Source organism: Jaculus jaculus, chromosome 8, assembly GCF_020740685.1.
Source record: "Jaculus jaculus isolate mJacJac1 chromosome 8, mJacJac1.mat.Y.cur, whole genome shotgun sequence".
Classification (NCBI taxonomy): Eukaryota; Metazoa; Chordata; class Mammalia; order Rodentia; family Dipodidae; genus Jaculus; species Jaculus jaculus.
Window position 1 is genome coordinate 15465833 of NC_059109.1, and position 19465 is coordinate 15485297.

Below are 19465 nucleotides of genomic sequence, written 5' to 3' on the forward strand. Positions count from 1 at the left end.
AACGTCTACTATGCTACGAAGCACTGGATGCCTCTTTTCTTAACCTATGGTCACTGGCAAACCAAATGAAGCACCTCCCACTGAACCTAACCCTCTCTGAAAACCTCTGAAGACTTGCCAGCTGTGGTGTCCTTCCAAAGAGTCCCGAGAGCAGACATCATGCTAAGTGTGGAGTAACCTGACTATCCAACAAGTTGAACCAGAGAGAGCCATGGTATGTAGTCCAGTACCCAATGAGGGGAGCAGACCTAAGAGCCACACCAGCTGGTGTTCATCTATGAAACAAAAACTTACCCAGCCCATCAATGCTCTTGTGGAATGTACACATGACTTTCAGAGGGGAAAGAATTTTGGGGCACTTTTTCCTCTCCTTGCTAACAGTTATTTTATTATTTTATTTATTTATTTATGACAGAGTAAGATAGATAGAGAGAGACAGGAGAGAGAGAGAGACTGTGTGTGTGTGTGTGTGTGTGTGTGTGTGTGTGTGTGTGTGTGTGTGTGTCAAGATCTCTTGCCACTACAAACAAACTCTAGATGATATGCATGCTGCTTTGTGCATCTGGATTTACATGGGAAATGGAGAATTGAGCCAGGGTCAGCATGCTTAGCAAGCAAGCACCCTTAACTGCAGAGTCATCTTTCCAGCCCTAGTAATAGCTATTTTTAAGTACAAGTTTTAAGTAGTCAATCATTCATTTGACATGCCCAAGAGACAGTAAAAATACTTCATGCCAAGGAACCTTCTTTTTCTCTCACTGCTGTATTCCTTCCCACCTCACGTGGAGGCATGTAAGAAGCAGGGCATTTTGAGCCACCTAAAGGGACAGATAGAATAAAGATGGGAGATATGAAGAATAAAATGTTATAAAAGATTGGGGCTGGAGAGATGGCTTAGCGGTTAAGCACTAGCCTGTGAAGCCTAAAGACCCCAGTTTGAGACTTGATTCCCCAGGACCCTTATTACCCAGATGCACAAGGAGGGCACATGTTTGGAGTTGTTTGCAGTGGCTGGAGGCCCTAGCATGCCCTTTCTCTCTCTCTCTTTCTCTCTCTCTCTGTGTCTGTTGCTCTCAAATAAATAAATAAAAATAAACAAAAAATTAAAAAATAAATAAAAATGTTACAAAAGCTCAAAAGCTGTTATGAAATCCATTATAAGTAGAACTTGTCATGAGGCCATAACCATCTGTTCCCATGTATAATTTCAGTCCAGCAACTTTACCTCATTCTGTTATTAATTTAAATAGAAGAATTAGAACTTCTCCTGATTAGTATAACTTTTCCCCGACACAATGCAAAAACACCCCTCTAAATAAAGGAAAGCTTCCTCTGAAAGGATTTTTCCCCCTCCTGAAAATGTAGTTAATGTAAAACAAGTGAAGAGCTGCATTAAAAGGTTGCAAGGTGTTTAGCCTTTGAGAATTTGGCTCTTTAGAGTGTAGCAAGATTTCCCAGAGCCATCCGACTTTTGGAGAGGGTTTGTTTACCCTGATTTCCTGAAATTACCAGGAACAATTAAAGTTTAGGGATACACTGGATTTTCGTCTCCATTTGGATGGGGCTAATAGCCCATCTGCAGATCTGGAGTCCTGTGTGCACATATGGTCCATAATTTATGAAATGTGCTTATTTACATGTTTCCATTATTTCTATTGTTGGGAAAAACAAATGTACTCTTATATCTTTTCTTATATCTTACGCTGACATGAAGACATAGATTTACTTACAGGGCAGCACAGCAGAGAGCTATCAGGCATAAAAGCAGCAAGGCTAAACACTTGCCTCTTGCAACACAAAGAGGAGGAGGAGGAGGAATTTGCAGAATGCCTGGAAGGCATTCTGTTATATGGGGCACTTCCATTTAGTGAGTTAATACTCACCTGAAATAGTTGGGGGCACACCTTCCTTCACCTGGAGAAACACTTTAACTTGACCTTGACCTGAAACTTAACACAGAATGACACAACATGGATGTGATACACAGATCATCATAATACTAAAGATATGCACATGGGAGAAAGATGACTTGATTTTATATTCTCACCACCAGACTAAATAAAATTTGAAAACAAATTGCTGGCTAACCTAATAATTTATTTCTAACATTTGATTTTGATTGCTTTTATTTGGTTAAGTTTAATTATAGCAAGGTTCTTCAAGAAAACTCATATAAACAAGGAAGAGGAAAAAAAAAAAAAAACTTTTAGCCATATGCTCTTTGGAGACCACTAGTGTCCAACAGAGCATGCATTATATCCTGTTTCCTCTCTGTCATTTTGGAGGCTCAGTTTCAGAATTCATCTGGTTTTTTTTTTTTTTTCACCAACAGAGTTCAGATCACCCATGAAATGTACTTGCCTTACCTTTATACAAACAAATTGTCCTTTTAATGAAGGCTTTCCCCCAAACCACCTCCTTCTTCCTCCCATCTTCCAAACCAACTGAGCACATTTAAAAGGACTGGGGTTCATTAATTTTAAGTGTTCAATAAATTAGTGGAAATAATCAAAAGGCCTGATTCTTTCTGATAATGACAATTTGATGTCAGTATAAACCAGTAGATTAAGCTGGGAACATATGCTCCTTTGCCAAGAGAGGCTGCTATAATTAAATAGTGAATGCAGCTACAAGGTGCTCTCACGCCTGATTAATTAGTAATCAGGTGCACGAACTCTCTAGCTTTCCGGTAACACCTTGTCTCTTATTGGTTAATTACCTTTCTGCTTTGTTCCATGTCACATGACCCGGCACCTCCCACCACTGGAGGACCTAATGCCACAGAGACGATAGCCTCAGGGCCCTGGCCAAACTCATGCTCTCCATTTTTGTTTCACTGGGACCCTAAACTCTTTCTTGCATCACAGATGGGAATACACCAAACATCATTCTTTTTAATTACAAAGCATACGCTTCAGAACATTACAAAGGAAATAATCCCTAAAGAGATCCAAGATGAGACCTCTCTAATTCTTCTACTCTGATGTTGATCATTTTCTCATTTTTGTTTTCAATTATAAAAATGCATGCGTTTTGGCTTTGTTCTTAAACTGCCACATCTTTAAGTCAGGCGCAACAGCAACATACTTTGGACATGTCCAAGGCCATACTTAAATTATCCCTCTTTTGTTATTATACGTTCACTTATTTTTCCTGTTTTAAAAACTAATAATAAAGTCACCAACCAACCATTTCATCTTTTCTTTTTCTTTGATGTCTACCACATCCACCTCTGTTCACATTGGTCTTTGCCTTTTCGGGAAGTTAACAGCACTTCCAGTTCTGTCCTGGGATATTTATCTCAAGTGTGTTTTGAATTCAGTAACTAATTACTCAGTAGAAACTAGCCACTTAGGACTATACCAATAACTACCTTTGTCTGCAACTTTTTTTTTTCAGTATTGGGGAACAAACCTGGGGTCTCTCACATTCTAGGCAAGGACTGCACCACTGGACTATATCCAGCCAGAAACTAGAAGGGGACTTTTTAATTCTTTTACAAGAGAAACTTCTCATTTACCTTCTGACTCTAGATTTGGCTGAAATGTAGGTACTTCATTTTCATGGGACAGTTTAGAAATCCCAAGTTATAGGGCTCTGTCTGGCTACCCAGGACTTAACTGACAGTCAAAAAACATTCAGCTGGGCTGGAGAGATGGTTTAGCAGTTAAGCACTTGCCTGTGAAGCCTAAGGACCCCGGTTCAAGGCTCAATTCTCCAGGACCCACGTTAGCCAGATGCACAAGGGGGCGTATGCGTCTGGAGTTCGTTTGCAGTGGCTAGAAGCCCTGGCGTGCTCATTCTCTCTATCTATCTACCTCTTTATTTGTTACTCTCAAATAAATAAAAATGAACAAAAAAAAATTTTAATTCTTAAAAAAAATGACATTCAGCTGTATTTCTCTCATAAAAGAAGAGCAACGATAATGGTGATGGTGACAAAGTTAGCTTTAGCTGAAAGCAAAAGCAAAAGCGACAACTTGGATACAATGGCCTCAAGAAACATGCAAAGGATGGCAAACATTAAATGCCCTTCCACAAGGCCCAGGCATTAAATACTGTCTCTGAATAAAACACTAAGAAAAGAAAATTAGAGGAAAAAAAAAAATTCCAGGAAACATTTGGAAAGAGAAATGACATCATTTAAAGATGGTGCAGTCATTCTTGTCTAATGACCTCTAAGAAGAAGCATACAATTCAATATGTTTGTATGTCTTTCTTCTAACAAAGTCACTGAGGTCAGGAGAGGAGTAACAGTTACACATCAGAAGTCTTTTGCAAAGTGGAACTAGCCATTGTATGATGATTTGTTCAACTGAAAAAAAAGCAGGACTATGCCAATCACAAGAATGGGTGTGGAAAGTAACAGATGGTGACACTACTTCCCACAGATAGATGGGGAAAAATATAAGGTGAAAATAATAAATGTGTGTTAACTCTCCCAAATGAGTCTACTGCATGGATCCACGCACTGAAATTACCAGTGTGTGGATTCATCCTAGGATAGAAGCAACCACTCTTAACACACCCAACCTCCACCACAGGCTGTTCCAGATTGCCTCACAATTCTTCATCCCTCATGTAAGTCTATTCTTGCTACCTTGAGGCTTCTGGGATGACTCCCAATGAGTAGCCAAGGATGCTTTTCAGCCTCTACACACGCACCAATGATCTCCACTGCTAGTGTGAGCCCTTCCTCCAAACAAACATTGGAAAACTAAAAAGTATACTGAAAGTCTACTGCTCACTTTAATTAAGTGTGAGAATGCCACTGAGAGAAGAGAAGCAGTTTCGGGGTATCAGAGAAAATTAAGAAAGTTTATTAATAGTTGGAAGAGCTGGCAGAGTCTAACTTCCTAAATTACCACTTACACTTATCCCTCTGGGGCTGTATCTGAGCCTGTGCCTAAGGATCAGAAAGATACAGATCCCCAAACATTTATAAACCATGAGAGGCAGTGGAGAGTTCTCTGGGACATTTAGGTGCTAAACCCCAACACCCTGGATTGAATCCTGGCTCTTCCAAGTTATTGCTAAGGACATCTGACACAATAAGCAAGTCAGTGACTCGTCTGATCCTCCTTCACACATAATCTGGACATGGAAAAAATTGTATTATCTACCCATATGAGTTACTGAGGTGGGGGGAATGTAAACTAGCCATGGACCATGTTTAGTAGAGCCTGACACGGAGGAACAACAAATATAGCTGTTATCCACACTGTTTTAATGGCAACCTTACTATCCAATGCATCAGTCAACAAGATTCTAGCAATTTCTCTTACTTGCTTTGTGCTTTCTGAAGTTGTACCTATTTGTGAGGCACGTGTAAGCAACTTTAGGAAATCTGCTCAATTTTACTGGTTTGAGACAAAAAAAGACTCTCAATGTGAAGTGCAGTTTCTGATTTGAATGAATAGGGTGAGGATGATAATGATTTAGTCATAAAGGGATTGACTGGAGCACAGTGTAAAGGCCTTATTGCAAGCTGTTTTCTTGAACATGTTTTCTCTTATGCTTATGATTTGTGGTTTTGTATTTGTAATGTGAAAATAGTTAATCTTTCTTGTTTATAAGTAAGACCTCGTTGTAACTGATGCCTCCCAGAGTGTGAAAAGAACTCTTCAAAAAGGAAAACAGGGCTGGGTGTGGTGGCACATGCCTTTAATTCCAGCACTCAGGAGACAGAGTTAGGAGGATTTCTGTGAGTTCAAGGCCACCCTGAGACTACATAGTGAATTTCAGGTCAGCTTGGGCTAGAGTGAGACTGTACATTGACAAGTCAAAAATGAAAAACAGACAAACAAACAAACAAACAAAAAAAAACAGGAAAACAAGGGGGGCTAGAGAGATGGCTAAGTGCTTCAGGCACTTGCCTCTGAACCTTAAGGACTCAGGTTTGATTCCCTAGGACCCATGTAAGCCAGATGCACAAGGTGGCACATGTGTCTGAAGTTCATTTGCAGTGGCTAAAGGCCCTGATGCCTCCATTCTCTCCCCCGCTCCCTCTCCCTCTCCCTCTCTCTCTCTCTCTCTCTCTCTCTCTCCAATAAATAAATAAATAAATGGGAAAAAATTTTACAAAGGAAAAAAAGTTTTGGTCCAATCATTTCCAAGTTATTCTGGTAAATGTTATACAAAATAAGATTGATATAAACACAGAAATCTTGGTGAAGAGACTATGATAAGAGAAAAGAGAGTTGCATACCTAGATGTGGCAGGAGCGCCTACCAGATTAAGTTGGTGTACATGGTACATGCATGCTAGGGAAGAGGAAAAATTGAGCTACTTCCCTTCCCAAGCAAGCCTAATGCACTTCTGGAATTTTGTAGAATTTTGTATTAATAGTAGGAAAAACTGGAGAAGTCTAACTTCCTCACCTCTCACTGCACATATCCCTCTGGTAAGAGACAAGAGAGTTCCACACCTAGATGTGGCAGGTGTGCCTACCATATTCCGATAGTGAATTCACAGAAAGGAAAATGGGTCAGATTAGGAAGTCATAGGCTTCTTCCTATTTCACTCTTTCATTTAAATTCCCTGTTCTTTTTATTTGCACTCTCCATTTACTTACATGTCAGAACCCCTGATCCAGTTCACACTTTCTATTATAAGCCACTCACTCACTCTACAGGAAAGAACTTCAAACAAGTCCAAGTGGACTCTGCAAATTTTTTTATCAAATTCCACCCTGACATGTGGCTTCACTTTCTGCCTTCTATCTATACTGGGCTTAGCTCTGAGCTCCTGCGACAGTTATTGTATGTGGTCCCGTGTCACTCAGTGTTTCCATCTTCACTTGCCATCTCTCTCCATCTCTTCCTCACAATCTGCTCCACCTACTGGCAAACCCTTGCCCTGCGTCGCCTGTCCTGTTTGGTGAACTTGACCTCAGAAGTTGGACTCTGACTTAGCTGCAGAAGAGCATTGCTTCCGATGGGAATGTGGGCAACTGATTCATAGGGTACGAGTCCTGTCTCATTCCAGTCTCACAGAGAGCTACAAAAGTGTCCCTGGCACTTATAACATGTGATCCTTTAAATATCCCCATGGAAATAGTAGAAAAGTAATAGAAAATTCTGTGGTTATATTAAAGTCTTCTGCCATCTCCAATAATATTAGTATACATAGCAATATGTACAGGTGTAATTATGTTAAGTGCAAGAGTAAAACTCCTTAATCAAGAGTCTGACTGTGGCCTGGGAACATGGCTTAGTGGTTTAAAAGTGCTCGTTTGCAAAGCCTGCTGGTGCAGAGTTGATTCCCCAGAGTCCATGTAAAGCCAGATACATAGAGTGACCCATGCTTCTGGAGTGCATTAGCAGTGGCAAGAGGCTCCAAAGAGACCATTCGCCCCTCCCACTCTCTGCTTGCAAATAAATAAATGAAGGTTTTAAAAATGACTCCAACCAATGTATCTACATCAACCACAATCCTGAAAATTAGCTCTGTTAAACCACCTTAATTAACTTACACAATAATAACCATTGTGGTTCTGGCTCAGAGCAATGATTAGCACCGTGTGTATGATGGTGTTTGCAATAAACCAGGCCCTCTGACCTACAAAAAGTAGAAACTCCACGATGGACCAGGGGACTAATAGTCTATGTGGTTGCCAAGGAAGTAAACTTAAACATTATCGCTTAAAGAATTACAGAACTTCTCTTTATTATACTGACAAAACAGTTTATACTCACAAACAGGTATCTTTAGCAAGTGAATAGAGATAAAGTTACCAAAGAAAACAAAATCAGCCCACATTTTTCAGGCATTATAGTTCCCAAATAGAAATGTGTTGTGATTTAGTGGCATAAAAGTTTATCCTAGGGTTGGAGAGATGGCTTGGCGGTTAACCACTTGCCTGTGAAGCCTAAGGACCCCGGTTCGAGGATCACTTCCCCAGGACCCACGTTAGCCAGGTGCACAAGGGGGCGCAAGCATCTGGATTTCATTTGCAGTGGCTGGAGGCCCTGGCGTGCTCATTCTCTCTATATATATATCTGCCTCTTTCTCTCTGTCGCTCTCAAATAAATAAATAACAAACAAACAAAAAAGTTTATCCTAGCTGCTATCAATTTTGAAATGAGTTTAGAAAAAAAAATACCAACTAGCTTATTAAGTCTTTTTTGTTTTGTTTTGTTTTTTATTTGTTTATTTGAGAGTGACAGACAGAGTGAGAAAGAGGCAGAGAGAGAAAGAGAGAATGGGCACGCCAGGACCTCCAGCCACTGCAAACAAACTCCAGACGCATGCGTCCCCTTGTGTATCTGCCTAATGTGGGTCCTGGGGAATTGAGCCTCAAACAAGGGTCCTTAGGTTTCACAGGCAAGTGCTTAACTGCTAATCCATCTCCCAAGCTCTATCTTATTAATTCTATGCTTTTATAATTAGTATTAAGTTTAGAAAAGTTGGGTTTTAAAAATAGACAATATTGAGCATTTAATTTTAAAAGGCTAAAGAGATGGGTCAGCAGTCAAAAGTGCTTACTTGCAAAGCCTGCTGGCTCAGGCAGAATTCCCGAGCACCCACATAAAGCCAGAACAAAGTGGAACGTGAGTCTGGCATCTTTTTGAGGTGGCAACAGACCATGGTACACCCATACACACATGCATCCATAAGATAAATAAAAAATAATATCATGGGCTGGAGAGATGGCTTGGCGGTTAAGCGCTTGCCTGTGAAGCCTAACGACCCCGGTTCGAGGCTCGGTTCCCCAGGTCCCACGTTAGCCAGATGCACAAGGGGGCGCACGCGTCTGGAGTTCGTTTGCAGAGGCTGGAAGCCCTGGAGCGCCCATTCTCTCTCTCTCCCTCTATCTGTCTTTCTCTCTGTGTCTGCCGCTCTCAAATAAATAAATAAAATTAAAAAAAATAATAATAATAATAATATCATGCAAATAATAATGCAGGACCCATTTGGCTAGGACAAAAGTGCTGGGCATGGTGGCTCACATCTATAATCCTAAACCCAGGATACTGAGTAAGGAGGATCACAGTAAGTTCAAGGACAGCCTGGGTTATAGAGTGAGACCCTGCCTCTATATGTGACAAAGTATAAAAACATGGTTCACATATCTAAAGTTTAGGAAGCATAGCATTAGGAATTAAATATGGGATCTTCTCATAAATGGATGAAGGGATGGAATATAAGCTCAGGTTTTTTAAAAAGAGGAATTTAGTATACTAGAAAAAAAATGTTGAGCCTAGAGTCAAAAAAATACGGAGTTTGAATATGGATTGCACCATCCATGACTTGTGTCAATCAAGGTTAACCACTTAGCATTACTAAGAATTAGTCCCTAAACCTGGGCCATTTCTAAAACATCCATTTGATTCTGAATTCTATGTTTAAATTCCTCTCATCCTCCCTCCATTCCTTTCTCCCTTTCTTCCTCACTTCCTTCTTTCTTTCTGTCATACCTCTCTGTCTTTCTCCCTTCTCCTTTCAGATTGTACTTCTAACCAAGAGGAAAAAAAAAAAACCCTCCCTTTTCACCTCCCAGCTCCTGTTTTATGATCTATATTTTTTTTACTGTAAAGGTTAGTGTATTTCCCTCAAGTCAATCATCTCCATTACTGCTAAAAGTCCTTGGGGATCTTTGGGGAATGAGTTTTCTATAAGAATGTAAATTAATTTATTAACTAGAATGCTATAGATTGCCTTAGAGGGCTTCAGTATGGGAATGGCTTCAATGGTGTGAAAGATTAGGATTCTGCCCTGCCTACAAAATCCTCCCCAGAGCTCTGGTGAAGCAGTTCAGTCCTATCTCCCTAGATCCTAACAGGATTCCTTTTCAAGGAATTCCATGGGGTCACCCAGACTCACTGAAGGACAGAGCAGTGCCCTCCCTGCTTTGAGAAGAGGAACCCCAGACAGTAGCCACTATCTCCTAGGTTGACATCCATTCTGCTGGTCCATCTGTGTCATGTCTGTCCATGAAGTCCATCTGTCCTAGCCATAGCAGGCTTGCTTTTGTAGAGCACGTCCCAGATCCTCAAGACATAGCCAGCCTTTTATCCTGGTGAAGGGGACCATTTGGACATACGCGTTGGAGAGTCTGCCAAGATGTTTTTGCTTTCGCTGTGGCAGGAGTCTCCGAGCCTCGCAGGTGGGCCCTGCTCAGCTGCCGCCTCACACAATATCCCAACTAGGCTGTGTCTCCACTCTGTGAGTGGGGGGCTGTGTGAATTCAGGGGGGCAAGCGTGAATGGTAGAGCATCTGATATGAATTTATCACAGGCTGCTGGTTGGGTGGGGGATAAAGCAAGGGGAGAGGCTCTTGAGTATTTAATACACCCTGCCACAACCCAACAGTTTGCCCTAAAGAGCCTTTTACCAATATAAAAGGACAGGGTCAAAAGTAAGTTGACCCCAGACAGAATGTACAATTATTAGAAGAGGGCTGTGTACGAGCAGCTGCTGGAACCCCACTGGCTCCACATTGGGCTTCCAAGAGTCAGAATATGAATAATCAACTCAAGATTGCTCTCCCCTCCCCTCTTCACCCCCACCACCTCCAGCCAACCTTCGCCTCCTGGTTTGGGCAAGTCCTATTATATTTCTACAGGAAGAAGTATAGCCGTCCCTAGCAGCTGCAATAATTGTGCTCCCATTGTGGCGAAGACCTCCTCCAGACCACCCCCCTACAAGTGGCCATTGTGAGTGTGGAGTCAGTGATTATACGCTTGGCCTGATGCTTTGGGGGACCCAGCTGCCTAAGTGCTGACACACGAGCCTGCAGAAAGGCCGGTGGGGGGGGGGGTTGCTGGTGAAGGTGGAGGCAAGAGATGGTTGAGGGGGGACCTCACGTCTGTGAGATGGTCGGACATACCAGACCTTCTGCATAAGTCAAACCCAGAACAAATGAGGCTTTATCGGGCCCCAGTGACGAGGGGTCTCATCTCCCTTTGAAGTGGGGCTGAGCATGGGGCCCAGCAGCTTTTTGCTCCTTTGGACCAAGCAAACATCCTTCTTTTGATATGCTACATGCTCATTATCTCTGCCCCATTTAATGATTTTTGATTGAAGGGTGACGGCTGGGATACCGAGAGGATCGTTAGAGAGGCTCCATACATCCAAGTCTGTAAGAAAGGCTTTCCTTGTGTCTGGACCTAAATTTGGAATTTCTTAACAGTGTGTGCTTGTTCTTAGAGGCAGATAAGGGCTGAGCGTGAAATTCTTAATTAAGCAATAAATAGAGAGTTGGGTGTCAGCAGATGTAGCCGGTAGCCATGGCAACGAGAATCACATGGGCCAGAGAGCCGAGACTAGAGGGAGGCCTCGGGCCTGGGCCTGACTGACAGCTGAAGAATCCTACAAAGCTTGTAAACTAGGTTAATTAGCTGACTAATTATTTCATAGCGTTAATGTAACTAAAAAATAAAAATAGTTCACCATGAACTGAAACATCCCTGGAAGAAACAGCAGGGGGAAAGCAGTATGAAAATGGCTCCGTGAGGCAGAGACTCGAGCTGCCATGGAGTCCAGTCATGGGAGCTGGGAAGTGGGCTCTCTGGGTTTGAGCGCCGACCAGCACGTAGGAGAGAAAGAGCACTCGTTAATTCACAACGGGAGAGGTGCCCAAGCACGGCACAGGAGATACAGCTGGGAATACCCATTCTTAACAGTTTGTCACAGCCACTGTATCTTCCGCCAGGCTAGACACTAAGCATGGCACCAGTTCTGCGCCTTCTTCTGTCTAGAGTTCTTTGGGCAACATTTCCAGTGGCCTTGGAAGAGCCACCTGAACCCGTCTCCTCAAAAGCTAGCTTTAAGCAAATGAATACTACTTGCTCAAGTGGTATTTTCAACCATGCCAACAACATACCATGTGTGGCATGTCCTAGACCTCAAGTTTCTAGCAAAATCTAATTAAAAAAATAAAAGGTTGTGGAATGGACACTAGAATGAAGACAGGCAACACTGTTAATTGGGGAGAAAAGAAAGAGTCTAGAGAGTCTATTGAGAAAAATATTCATGAAAGAACAGGGCATGCTAAGCAAGCTTTAATATATTTGAGTGTTTTGTATTCCATTTCCGAGAGAGGAGTGAGTATCCTTAACCTTGTTGTAGAAGTGAAGCTGTTGAGGCATGGGGCAATTATAACGCCATGCCCTAGGTGAAATAGCCAGCCAGCCACTGATTAAAACCCTAAGCCCCAAGCACTGGCCATGAGCCTTCTAGAGAACCAGCATTCCATAAAGACATTTGCTGAACAGAGACAAAACTTGCCTTGCTGGAGAAGAGAAATGTAAGGGTCAAAACACATCCACAAACTATTTATCTCTGTCGCTGGGGACCAGTGAGAATGTGGCTTCTGCAGCCTGTCTGGAAGTTCACCCCACCCCCAACCCTTCTGGTCAGTGACCAAAGGATTATTTAGCATGCAGCACACTCTAGTGGAAGGAACCGTAGCCAGGAGCTAGAATGCCTGGGTTCCAGCCAGTCTTTCTGGGCTACATGTAAGGTTAGCTCTTAAGGCATAACATGATGTAGCCAAAGGGAGGCAGTGTTGGTAATTGTGACTTTTTAGAAACTCCCTACTGGGGATGTGGTCAATTGCAAATGAAAAATGCAAAAGGAAGGTCTCCTTAGAAGTGGTTAGCAAATGAGAGAGTAGCAGAATTGTCAGAGAAGAAAAATAGTGACTAAGTGAAGAAGGAACGCCCCCAGAAAGTCTGGCATAAATCTGAGGGCATCTCAAAAGGTCAAAAGGTTTCCTTTAATAGAGTAAGACTTCTATATACACAAACTTCTGATTTGTTTTTTCCGATCTTAGCTGGAGGCCCTAGTACACCAATTCTCTCTCTCTCTCTCTCTCTCTCTCTCTCTCTCTCTCTCACTCACTCATTCTTTCTCTCATAAAAAAAAATACAAAAAGCCATAGAAATAGTCTTATGGGTCAAGCATGGTGGCACACACCTTTAATCCCAGCACTCCAGAGGCAGAGATAGGAGGATCACTCTGAGTTCAGGGCCAGCCTGAGACTGTATAGTGAATTATAGGTCAGTCAGGGCTAGAGTGAGACCCTACCTCAAAAGAAAAAGAAGGAGGAGGACAAGGAGGAGGAGGGGGAAGGGGACAGAGAGGGGGGAAGAGGAGGGTCAGGAAATCCTGTGCCTTCCCTGATTCCCCACCCCCAACCCAAGACCAAAGATCTGCTCCCTCCTCCAGGCCACACCACCCTCCTGACCCCAGCTACTTCCTAAGGTTTCCTTTCTCAACTTCCAGGTCCATGTTAACCTTCATCGTATCTCTCCCCATCATTCACTGGGGATTCTGTTATTCCCTGTACCTGTGGCCACAATCAGCCTCCATTATAAAATGAGTTCTTGATTTTAAGTTTTGGTTTATCATACAGAGAAATGGATTTGTAGATGACATTTGCATGTGTGTATCATTACACTTTGCACATACTGACCCCTCACCCCACCCCTTGTCCCACCTCTCCCTCTCGTGCTAATCTCTAATTCCCCCCAAAATAGTTCTACCTTCTTCTTTCATGACATACATATTCCATAATCCTCCTTTGTTTCTCCTCCCTCCCTCCTTTGTTTCTTGCCTCCCCTCTCATGTCCACTTCCGACTTTCATGTCTCATACACATACATAAATATATCATACAGATAGATATGACTTCAGAGAGTCCCCTGAGTTAACTATAATATACAACTTTCCCCTTCACTTAGAGCACAAATGTCTCAAAACCAAGAACATGTGGGGGTTGCTTACTATATATCCTCAAATATTTATACATATACATGCATCACACACAGATATACATATCACTTAAATCTAGATTCCACATATAGGAAGAAACATGCAATATTTGTCTTTCTGAATCTGGCTTGCTTATTCCATTTAACATAATAACCTCTAGTTTCATACATTTTCCTGTGAAAGTCAGAATTTAGTTCTTTACAGATAAATTATATATATATATATATATATATATATATATATATATATATATATATGCCAGATTTTGTTTCCCTTCAGCTGTTGATAGACATCTAGGTTGGTTTCATTTCCTAACTATTGTGAATAGTGCAGAAATAAATATGGATATACAAGTATCTCTGTGTTATATTAACTTAGAATCCTTTGAGTACATATGCTGGGCCATATGGTAGTTCTATTTTTTTGTTGTTGTTGTTTTTAAAAAGACTCATACTTATTTTCATAGTGACTATACAACTTTCTTTATTTGAGAATGAGAGAAAGAGGCAGGTAGAGAGAAAGAGAAGGGGCACGCCAAGACCTCCAACCACTGCAAATAAACTCCAGATGCATGCACCACCTTGTACATCTAGGTTATGTGGGTTATGGGGAATCGAACCAGGGTATGTTGCATGTACCTTAACCACTAAAACATCTCTCCAGCTCCCTGACTGTACAACTGAACGTTCTCACCAGCACTGTATAGCATTTCCTCTTTACCCACATCTTTGCCAACATTTGTTGTTATTTGATTACTTGATGTTAGCCATTCTAACTAGGGTGAGATTGAATATGAAAGAAATTTTCACTTTCAACTACAGTAATTTTACTACAAATGCAATTCGAGTACTGCCTTAAAATAACTTTCAGATATTAACATGGCCAGTATGTGTTAAGCACTTAGTATAGACTGAGAACTCTGACTAAGAGGTTTACATGCTCCACTCAATATCCTGTGATATGATTGTTATCCCTCTATTAGTAACCCTCTTTGCAGCTGGGAGTGAAAATTAACAAGAATGCCTGTTTACTGTTTCCGGTCTATTCAGTCTTGAAACTGGGACTGGAATCTTGATTTCAGAGAGCCCCTCAGTTAACAAGAACATATAGCTTTCCCCTTCACTTATTTGCTTCATAGCGCAAATGTTTTAAAACCAAGAATATATGGAGGTTACTGGCTATGTATCCTCAAAATATTTATGCAGCTGGATACTTACCCAGATAGGTGAGTTGCCTCAGCTGGCTGTTGAAGAACCAATCACAGCCTTTGTCCTGACCAGGCCATGGAAGATCTTGCAGAGACTGGCCCGCTTGGCTCCCACAGGTTATGAGGATGGTAGGGTAAGGTGGCAGGTTTGTGTGCACCAGCAGGATGTAGTTCCCAGCAGCAAAGCTGTCCAGCGTTGCTGAGTACTTGCAGTGGGGGGTGGGGAGGAGAAGCACAATGATGCTCATTCAGGAAGGAACATCTCCCACCAAGGACAACAGAGCCAAAGAGCATAGGTGGGGTAATTTTGAAATTGAGCAGTTCACAGGCACACAAGACCTTTCTTATGGGAAGTGGCTCAACTTGACTCTCATTCATAACACAGCTACAAAAATCAATGAATGTGAAAACTGAAAGAAGCCACAAGGCTCTTCTTGTTTATACAAACATTTAACACAGTCAGAAACCAAGGCCCAGGCAAGGGAATTGACTTGTCTCAGCTCAAATGGCTGCAAGAGCTGGAAGCAGGTCTAGAATTCCTTCCCAGCTTTACCCAAAACAGGAAGAGACGGGCAGTGATCAGAGCCCCTCCGACTTGGAGCAGCAATGTCTGACACTTTAGGAGCCGTCACGTCACCACCATGCACTTGTCACTCTGTTTATTCAGTGCCCTGTGGTCGTCACTCTTAGTGTCCCATTTTTACAGTCAAGGAAACGAAAGCCCACAAAGATTTCGTAAAAAAGTAGGACTTAAATGCAGGGTGCCCTGCCCATCTCCAGAGCCAGCCACATCCGACTTCCTTCATTTTGCAAAAATTCTCTGGAATGTTCCCAAGGGAACCTCAAAGTAAGGAAAGAGAGCCATGCTGAGAAGGTCAAAACAGATTCTGTACTGAAACCCTTGTCACCTAAAGCAGCGTCTAGCTGTCAAAGTTCGGCTCTTGCGACTATATGGGGCAACACTGTGACTCAGGAAGAAAAAAAAAAAAAAACTGTGTGGAAAGAGGGAAAATACGCTTAAAGAAGCCCAGTGGATTACCTTTCCCCCTTAAATTATTCCTAGTTTCAGCGGAGCTATACTCTTCTCTGCCCCTAGCCCTTTTCAGGGCTCACCCTCCACCCAGCCTGGAAGAGACCTGCTTGCAAATTAACCCTTGACCACAAGGTGGCACTGTGAAACGTACCAGTTTTACATACGTTTTTTACATACGTTTTCTCTGGCTACTGAAGATTAAAACGGGACAAGGTGCTCATCCTTGCCAATAAAGCTAAAGGTTGGAAGGTACCAGGGCCCCCAGATCTCTGCACTGCTCTTCTCTGTATGCAGAACTTACCATGACAGCTTCAAGTTTGAAAACTTGAAGTTAAGTTTGAAAACTTAAATGCAATGGATATAATAGGATCCCAGAGCATTAAGAGTCATATGGAAGCATTCAACTGCGAAATCCACAATTGAGCACTGACTTCAGTGGGGAGCGGGGGCAAAGCAATTGTCAGATTGGTCTGATTTCATAGACCAATAGGGTCATTAATTAATCATGGTTTCCAGAAGCTCAATAGATAGAAAACCATTAACTTGATCTGTATGAGCAGAACAATTGCAGAAAAAAAAAATGATGTAATTCGAAAGAATACTTACCAGCAGTGCTTCACTGAATTAATAAATTTAAAATTTCTAACAGAATACTTTACATTCAACATGGGATTAAAATAAAGTGTTCAAAGTAATAGACCAAATCTCATATCCAAGTTATAAATCATCTAGCAAAAAAGAAAATATATCATGCTGGAGAGATGACTTAGTGGTTAAGGCATTTGCCTGCAAAGCCTAAGGATCCAGGTTCAGTTCCCCAGGACTCACATAAGCCAGATGCACAAGGTGGCACAGGTGTCTGGAGTTTGTTTGCAGTGGCTGGAGGCCCTAGCATGCCCATGCCCTCTCTCTCTCTCTCTCTCTCTCTCTCTCTCTCTCTCTCTCTCCCTCCCTCTCTCTTTCTTTCTCTCATCTGAAATAACTAAAAAAATATTTAAAAGGTTTCACTACTGTTTTCTTCACAGAATCATTTAATGCTAATATTTGTGACTAATTACATCACAGGGGAGCAGATAAAGATTTACTGAGGTTAGGATATACTGACGGATTGTCTTCAGGTTACCTGCAAGGATTTGTTAGCCCTGGGAATCTCGAAGTGTAGACTGTAGGTCTCTTGATCCAAGAGCAGAGCCATCCAGCCATACTGGTTTGACAATGTGTCACGTACGTAATTGACAGTGGTTGTTTTATTTCTGCTATCAGTTAGGGTTAAGTTGTTAGAAACACCAAGGTCGTTAGCTCTAAGATGAGTTAAAAGGAAAAACAGAAAACTTGTTATTTGCTCATTCTGAATCTAATCCCTTCCTCTTCCATCAACTGTAATCACCTTTCTGTCCTTTCTTGTATGTTGTAGGCCCTTTATCTGTGTGCCTATGGAAGTTTTCACAGTCGAAATGAGTCAAAACAGCCCAGTAGGAAATTGCCACACTGGATTGTTTACATATCATACTTGCATGGTGGAAACAAACAGTAATAAATGTCTAAAGTAAGAATTTTGCCTCAAATCAAGTTTGTTATCCACAGAAAACACATTCTTTTGGGTAATCTAATCTGATATTCCTATAGGGAGAAGTGACATAGGCAGGACCTGATATGCCTAGACTTCCTAGGACAAAGGCCTTTCTCCAAATACCCAGTAGACTGACATCAGTAGCCTTCCCTAGAATGAACAGATTCTCCAATGGAGAGTGAGAGCAGCATGGGCTAAAGGGAATAGGCATAGTTATTTATTAGGGGAGCTTTTAATGGGCATATTCTCTTTTGGGCCAAAGACTATTTCTCATTGGAGTCCATGACTCTCATCTCCAAAGGATTCTGACTTAGTTCCCTGTGCCAGCTATGAGTTCCTTTCCTTTGAGTGGGTCTCTTATCCAGTAGCCTCAGCCAGGGTCCAGGGGAAACCACAGAGGAGCTGGCAAGTTCAGCATGAAGGCTGCTCTCGTGGCAAGCCTGACAACCTCCTCCACGGTGACGGCAACAGAGACTGAGGATGCTCAAAACACTTCAAAGCACAAAGTCAGAAGTTGCTAAGAGCTGAACACTAAATAAGACCTATAACACACCTGCCAAGGTTCAGGGAACATTATGGAAGAGGGGGCTAAAATAGAGACTGTAAGAGCCACAGGGTGGGAGGGAATATCCAGAGGCATTGCCTCCACCACAATGACTAACTGCTCCTCCCACGACTCATACCCCACGACCCCAGGGTGAGTAACCTCACTAGGGAGGGCCCTCAGTGGAGTGGGGGCAGGGGTGAACAGGATCAACGTACGATTTGTTAAAACAAGAAAGAAAGAAAGATTCATAGAAACATGAAAGTTTCTAATAAATAAATAAAAATTAAAGAAAGCACTATCAGTGGCTCAAAATAGACATACAGAATATAGAGACAGTTAAGAAAATCAATAGATGTTATGAGTCTTTCCTCTTTTAGTTTAGATTTCATGAAACTTTTAAACTGACATTTTGCTACTGGCAGATAATTAAACTCAGAAAGTAGAGGAAAATAAGATTAAAGTTGGACTTCACAGTGAAGCCAGTTCATAATCTGGTGAAAGGAAATGAAAATGAAACATTTTGTGTAAGACAGGTCTCACCAGTCTGCCCTGATCACATAGGCTCAAATACCCACTTGCCTCAGCATCCCAAATAGCTGAGACTATAGGACTTGTCACCATGCCCAAGCTATGTTATCAGGAGGCTAAGAGTCTTGAGTTTCAGAACACTCTTGGCCACAAAGAGAGTTAAAAACAAATGATGCTTGGGCAAGTTAGAGTTGAAAGAGCAAGCTGGAATTAGAGTCTGCAACTAACATATTAAAAAAGAAATAAAAGGATGCTTCTGCAAAATCAATGTAAAACAAATGTGGTAGTAGGAGATAGACTGAAACTATGAAAGATAAGGTGGTAGATATGTTGGCTGGTGTAGGCACCAGGGTCCATATCTAGGCTATGAGTCTACAGTCCAAAGAATGGCTCTAAATATTTAATGGTTTTTGCTTTGTTTGTCAGTATATTTTTATTTATTATTTGCAAGGAGAGAGAGAAAGAGAATGAATGAATAGGAATAGAATTGGGTGCATCAAGACCTCTAGGCCTTGCAAATGAACTCCAGATGCATGTGCCACTTTGTGCATCTGGCACTATGTGGGTCCTTGGGAATCAAATCCAGGCATGCAGGCTATGTCAACAAGCTCTTTTAACTGCTGAGCCATTTCTACTGCCCAGGGCATAATTGTAAATGTTGCAGATTTTGAAAAAGCATCTTTCAGCCTCTGCAGATTCTGAATAATGAACTCTAAGATCTAATACAGAAGAGACCAATTGATGCATTAGAATTCCCAACTAACGGTTTACTGCATAAAATGAAACTGTTTTTAGGGCTGGAGAGATGGTTCAATAGTTAAGACACTTACCTGAAAAGCCTCAGACCCACGTTGGATTCCCC

General features: G+C 41.8%; 1 protein-coding gene across 6 annotated transcripts in view; it reads right to left on the reverse strand.

Moving 5' to 3' along the window:
- The window catches only part of Pkhd1 (PKHD1 ciliary IPT domain containing fibrocystin/polyductin), a 507380-nt gene that overhangs the window by 214495 nt on the left and 273420 nt on the right, over positions 1–19465 (reverse strand). For all 6 annotated transcript variants that reach the window (XM_045156516.1, XM_045156514.1, XM_045156512.1 and 3 more), the window contains 3 exons: positions 17082–17259; positions 14936–15131; positions 1884–1949 (listed from right to left, as the gene is read on the reverse strand). In XM_045156516.1, the coding sequence (XP_045012451.1) occupies positions 1884–1949; positions 14936–15131; positions 17082–17259 (440 nt within the window). The remainder of the gene's footprint in view (positions 1–1883; positions 1950–14935; positions 15132–17081; positions 17260–19465) is intronic.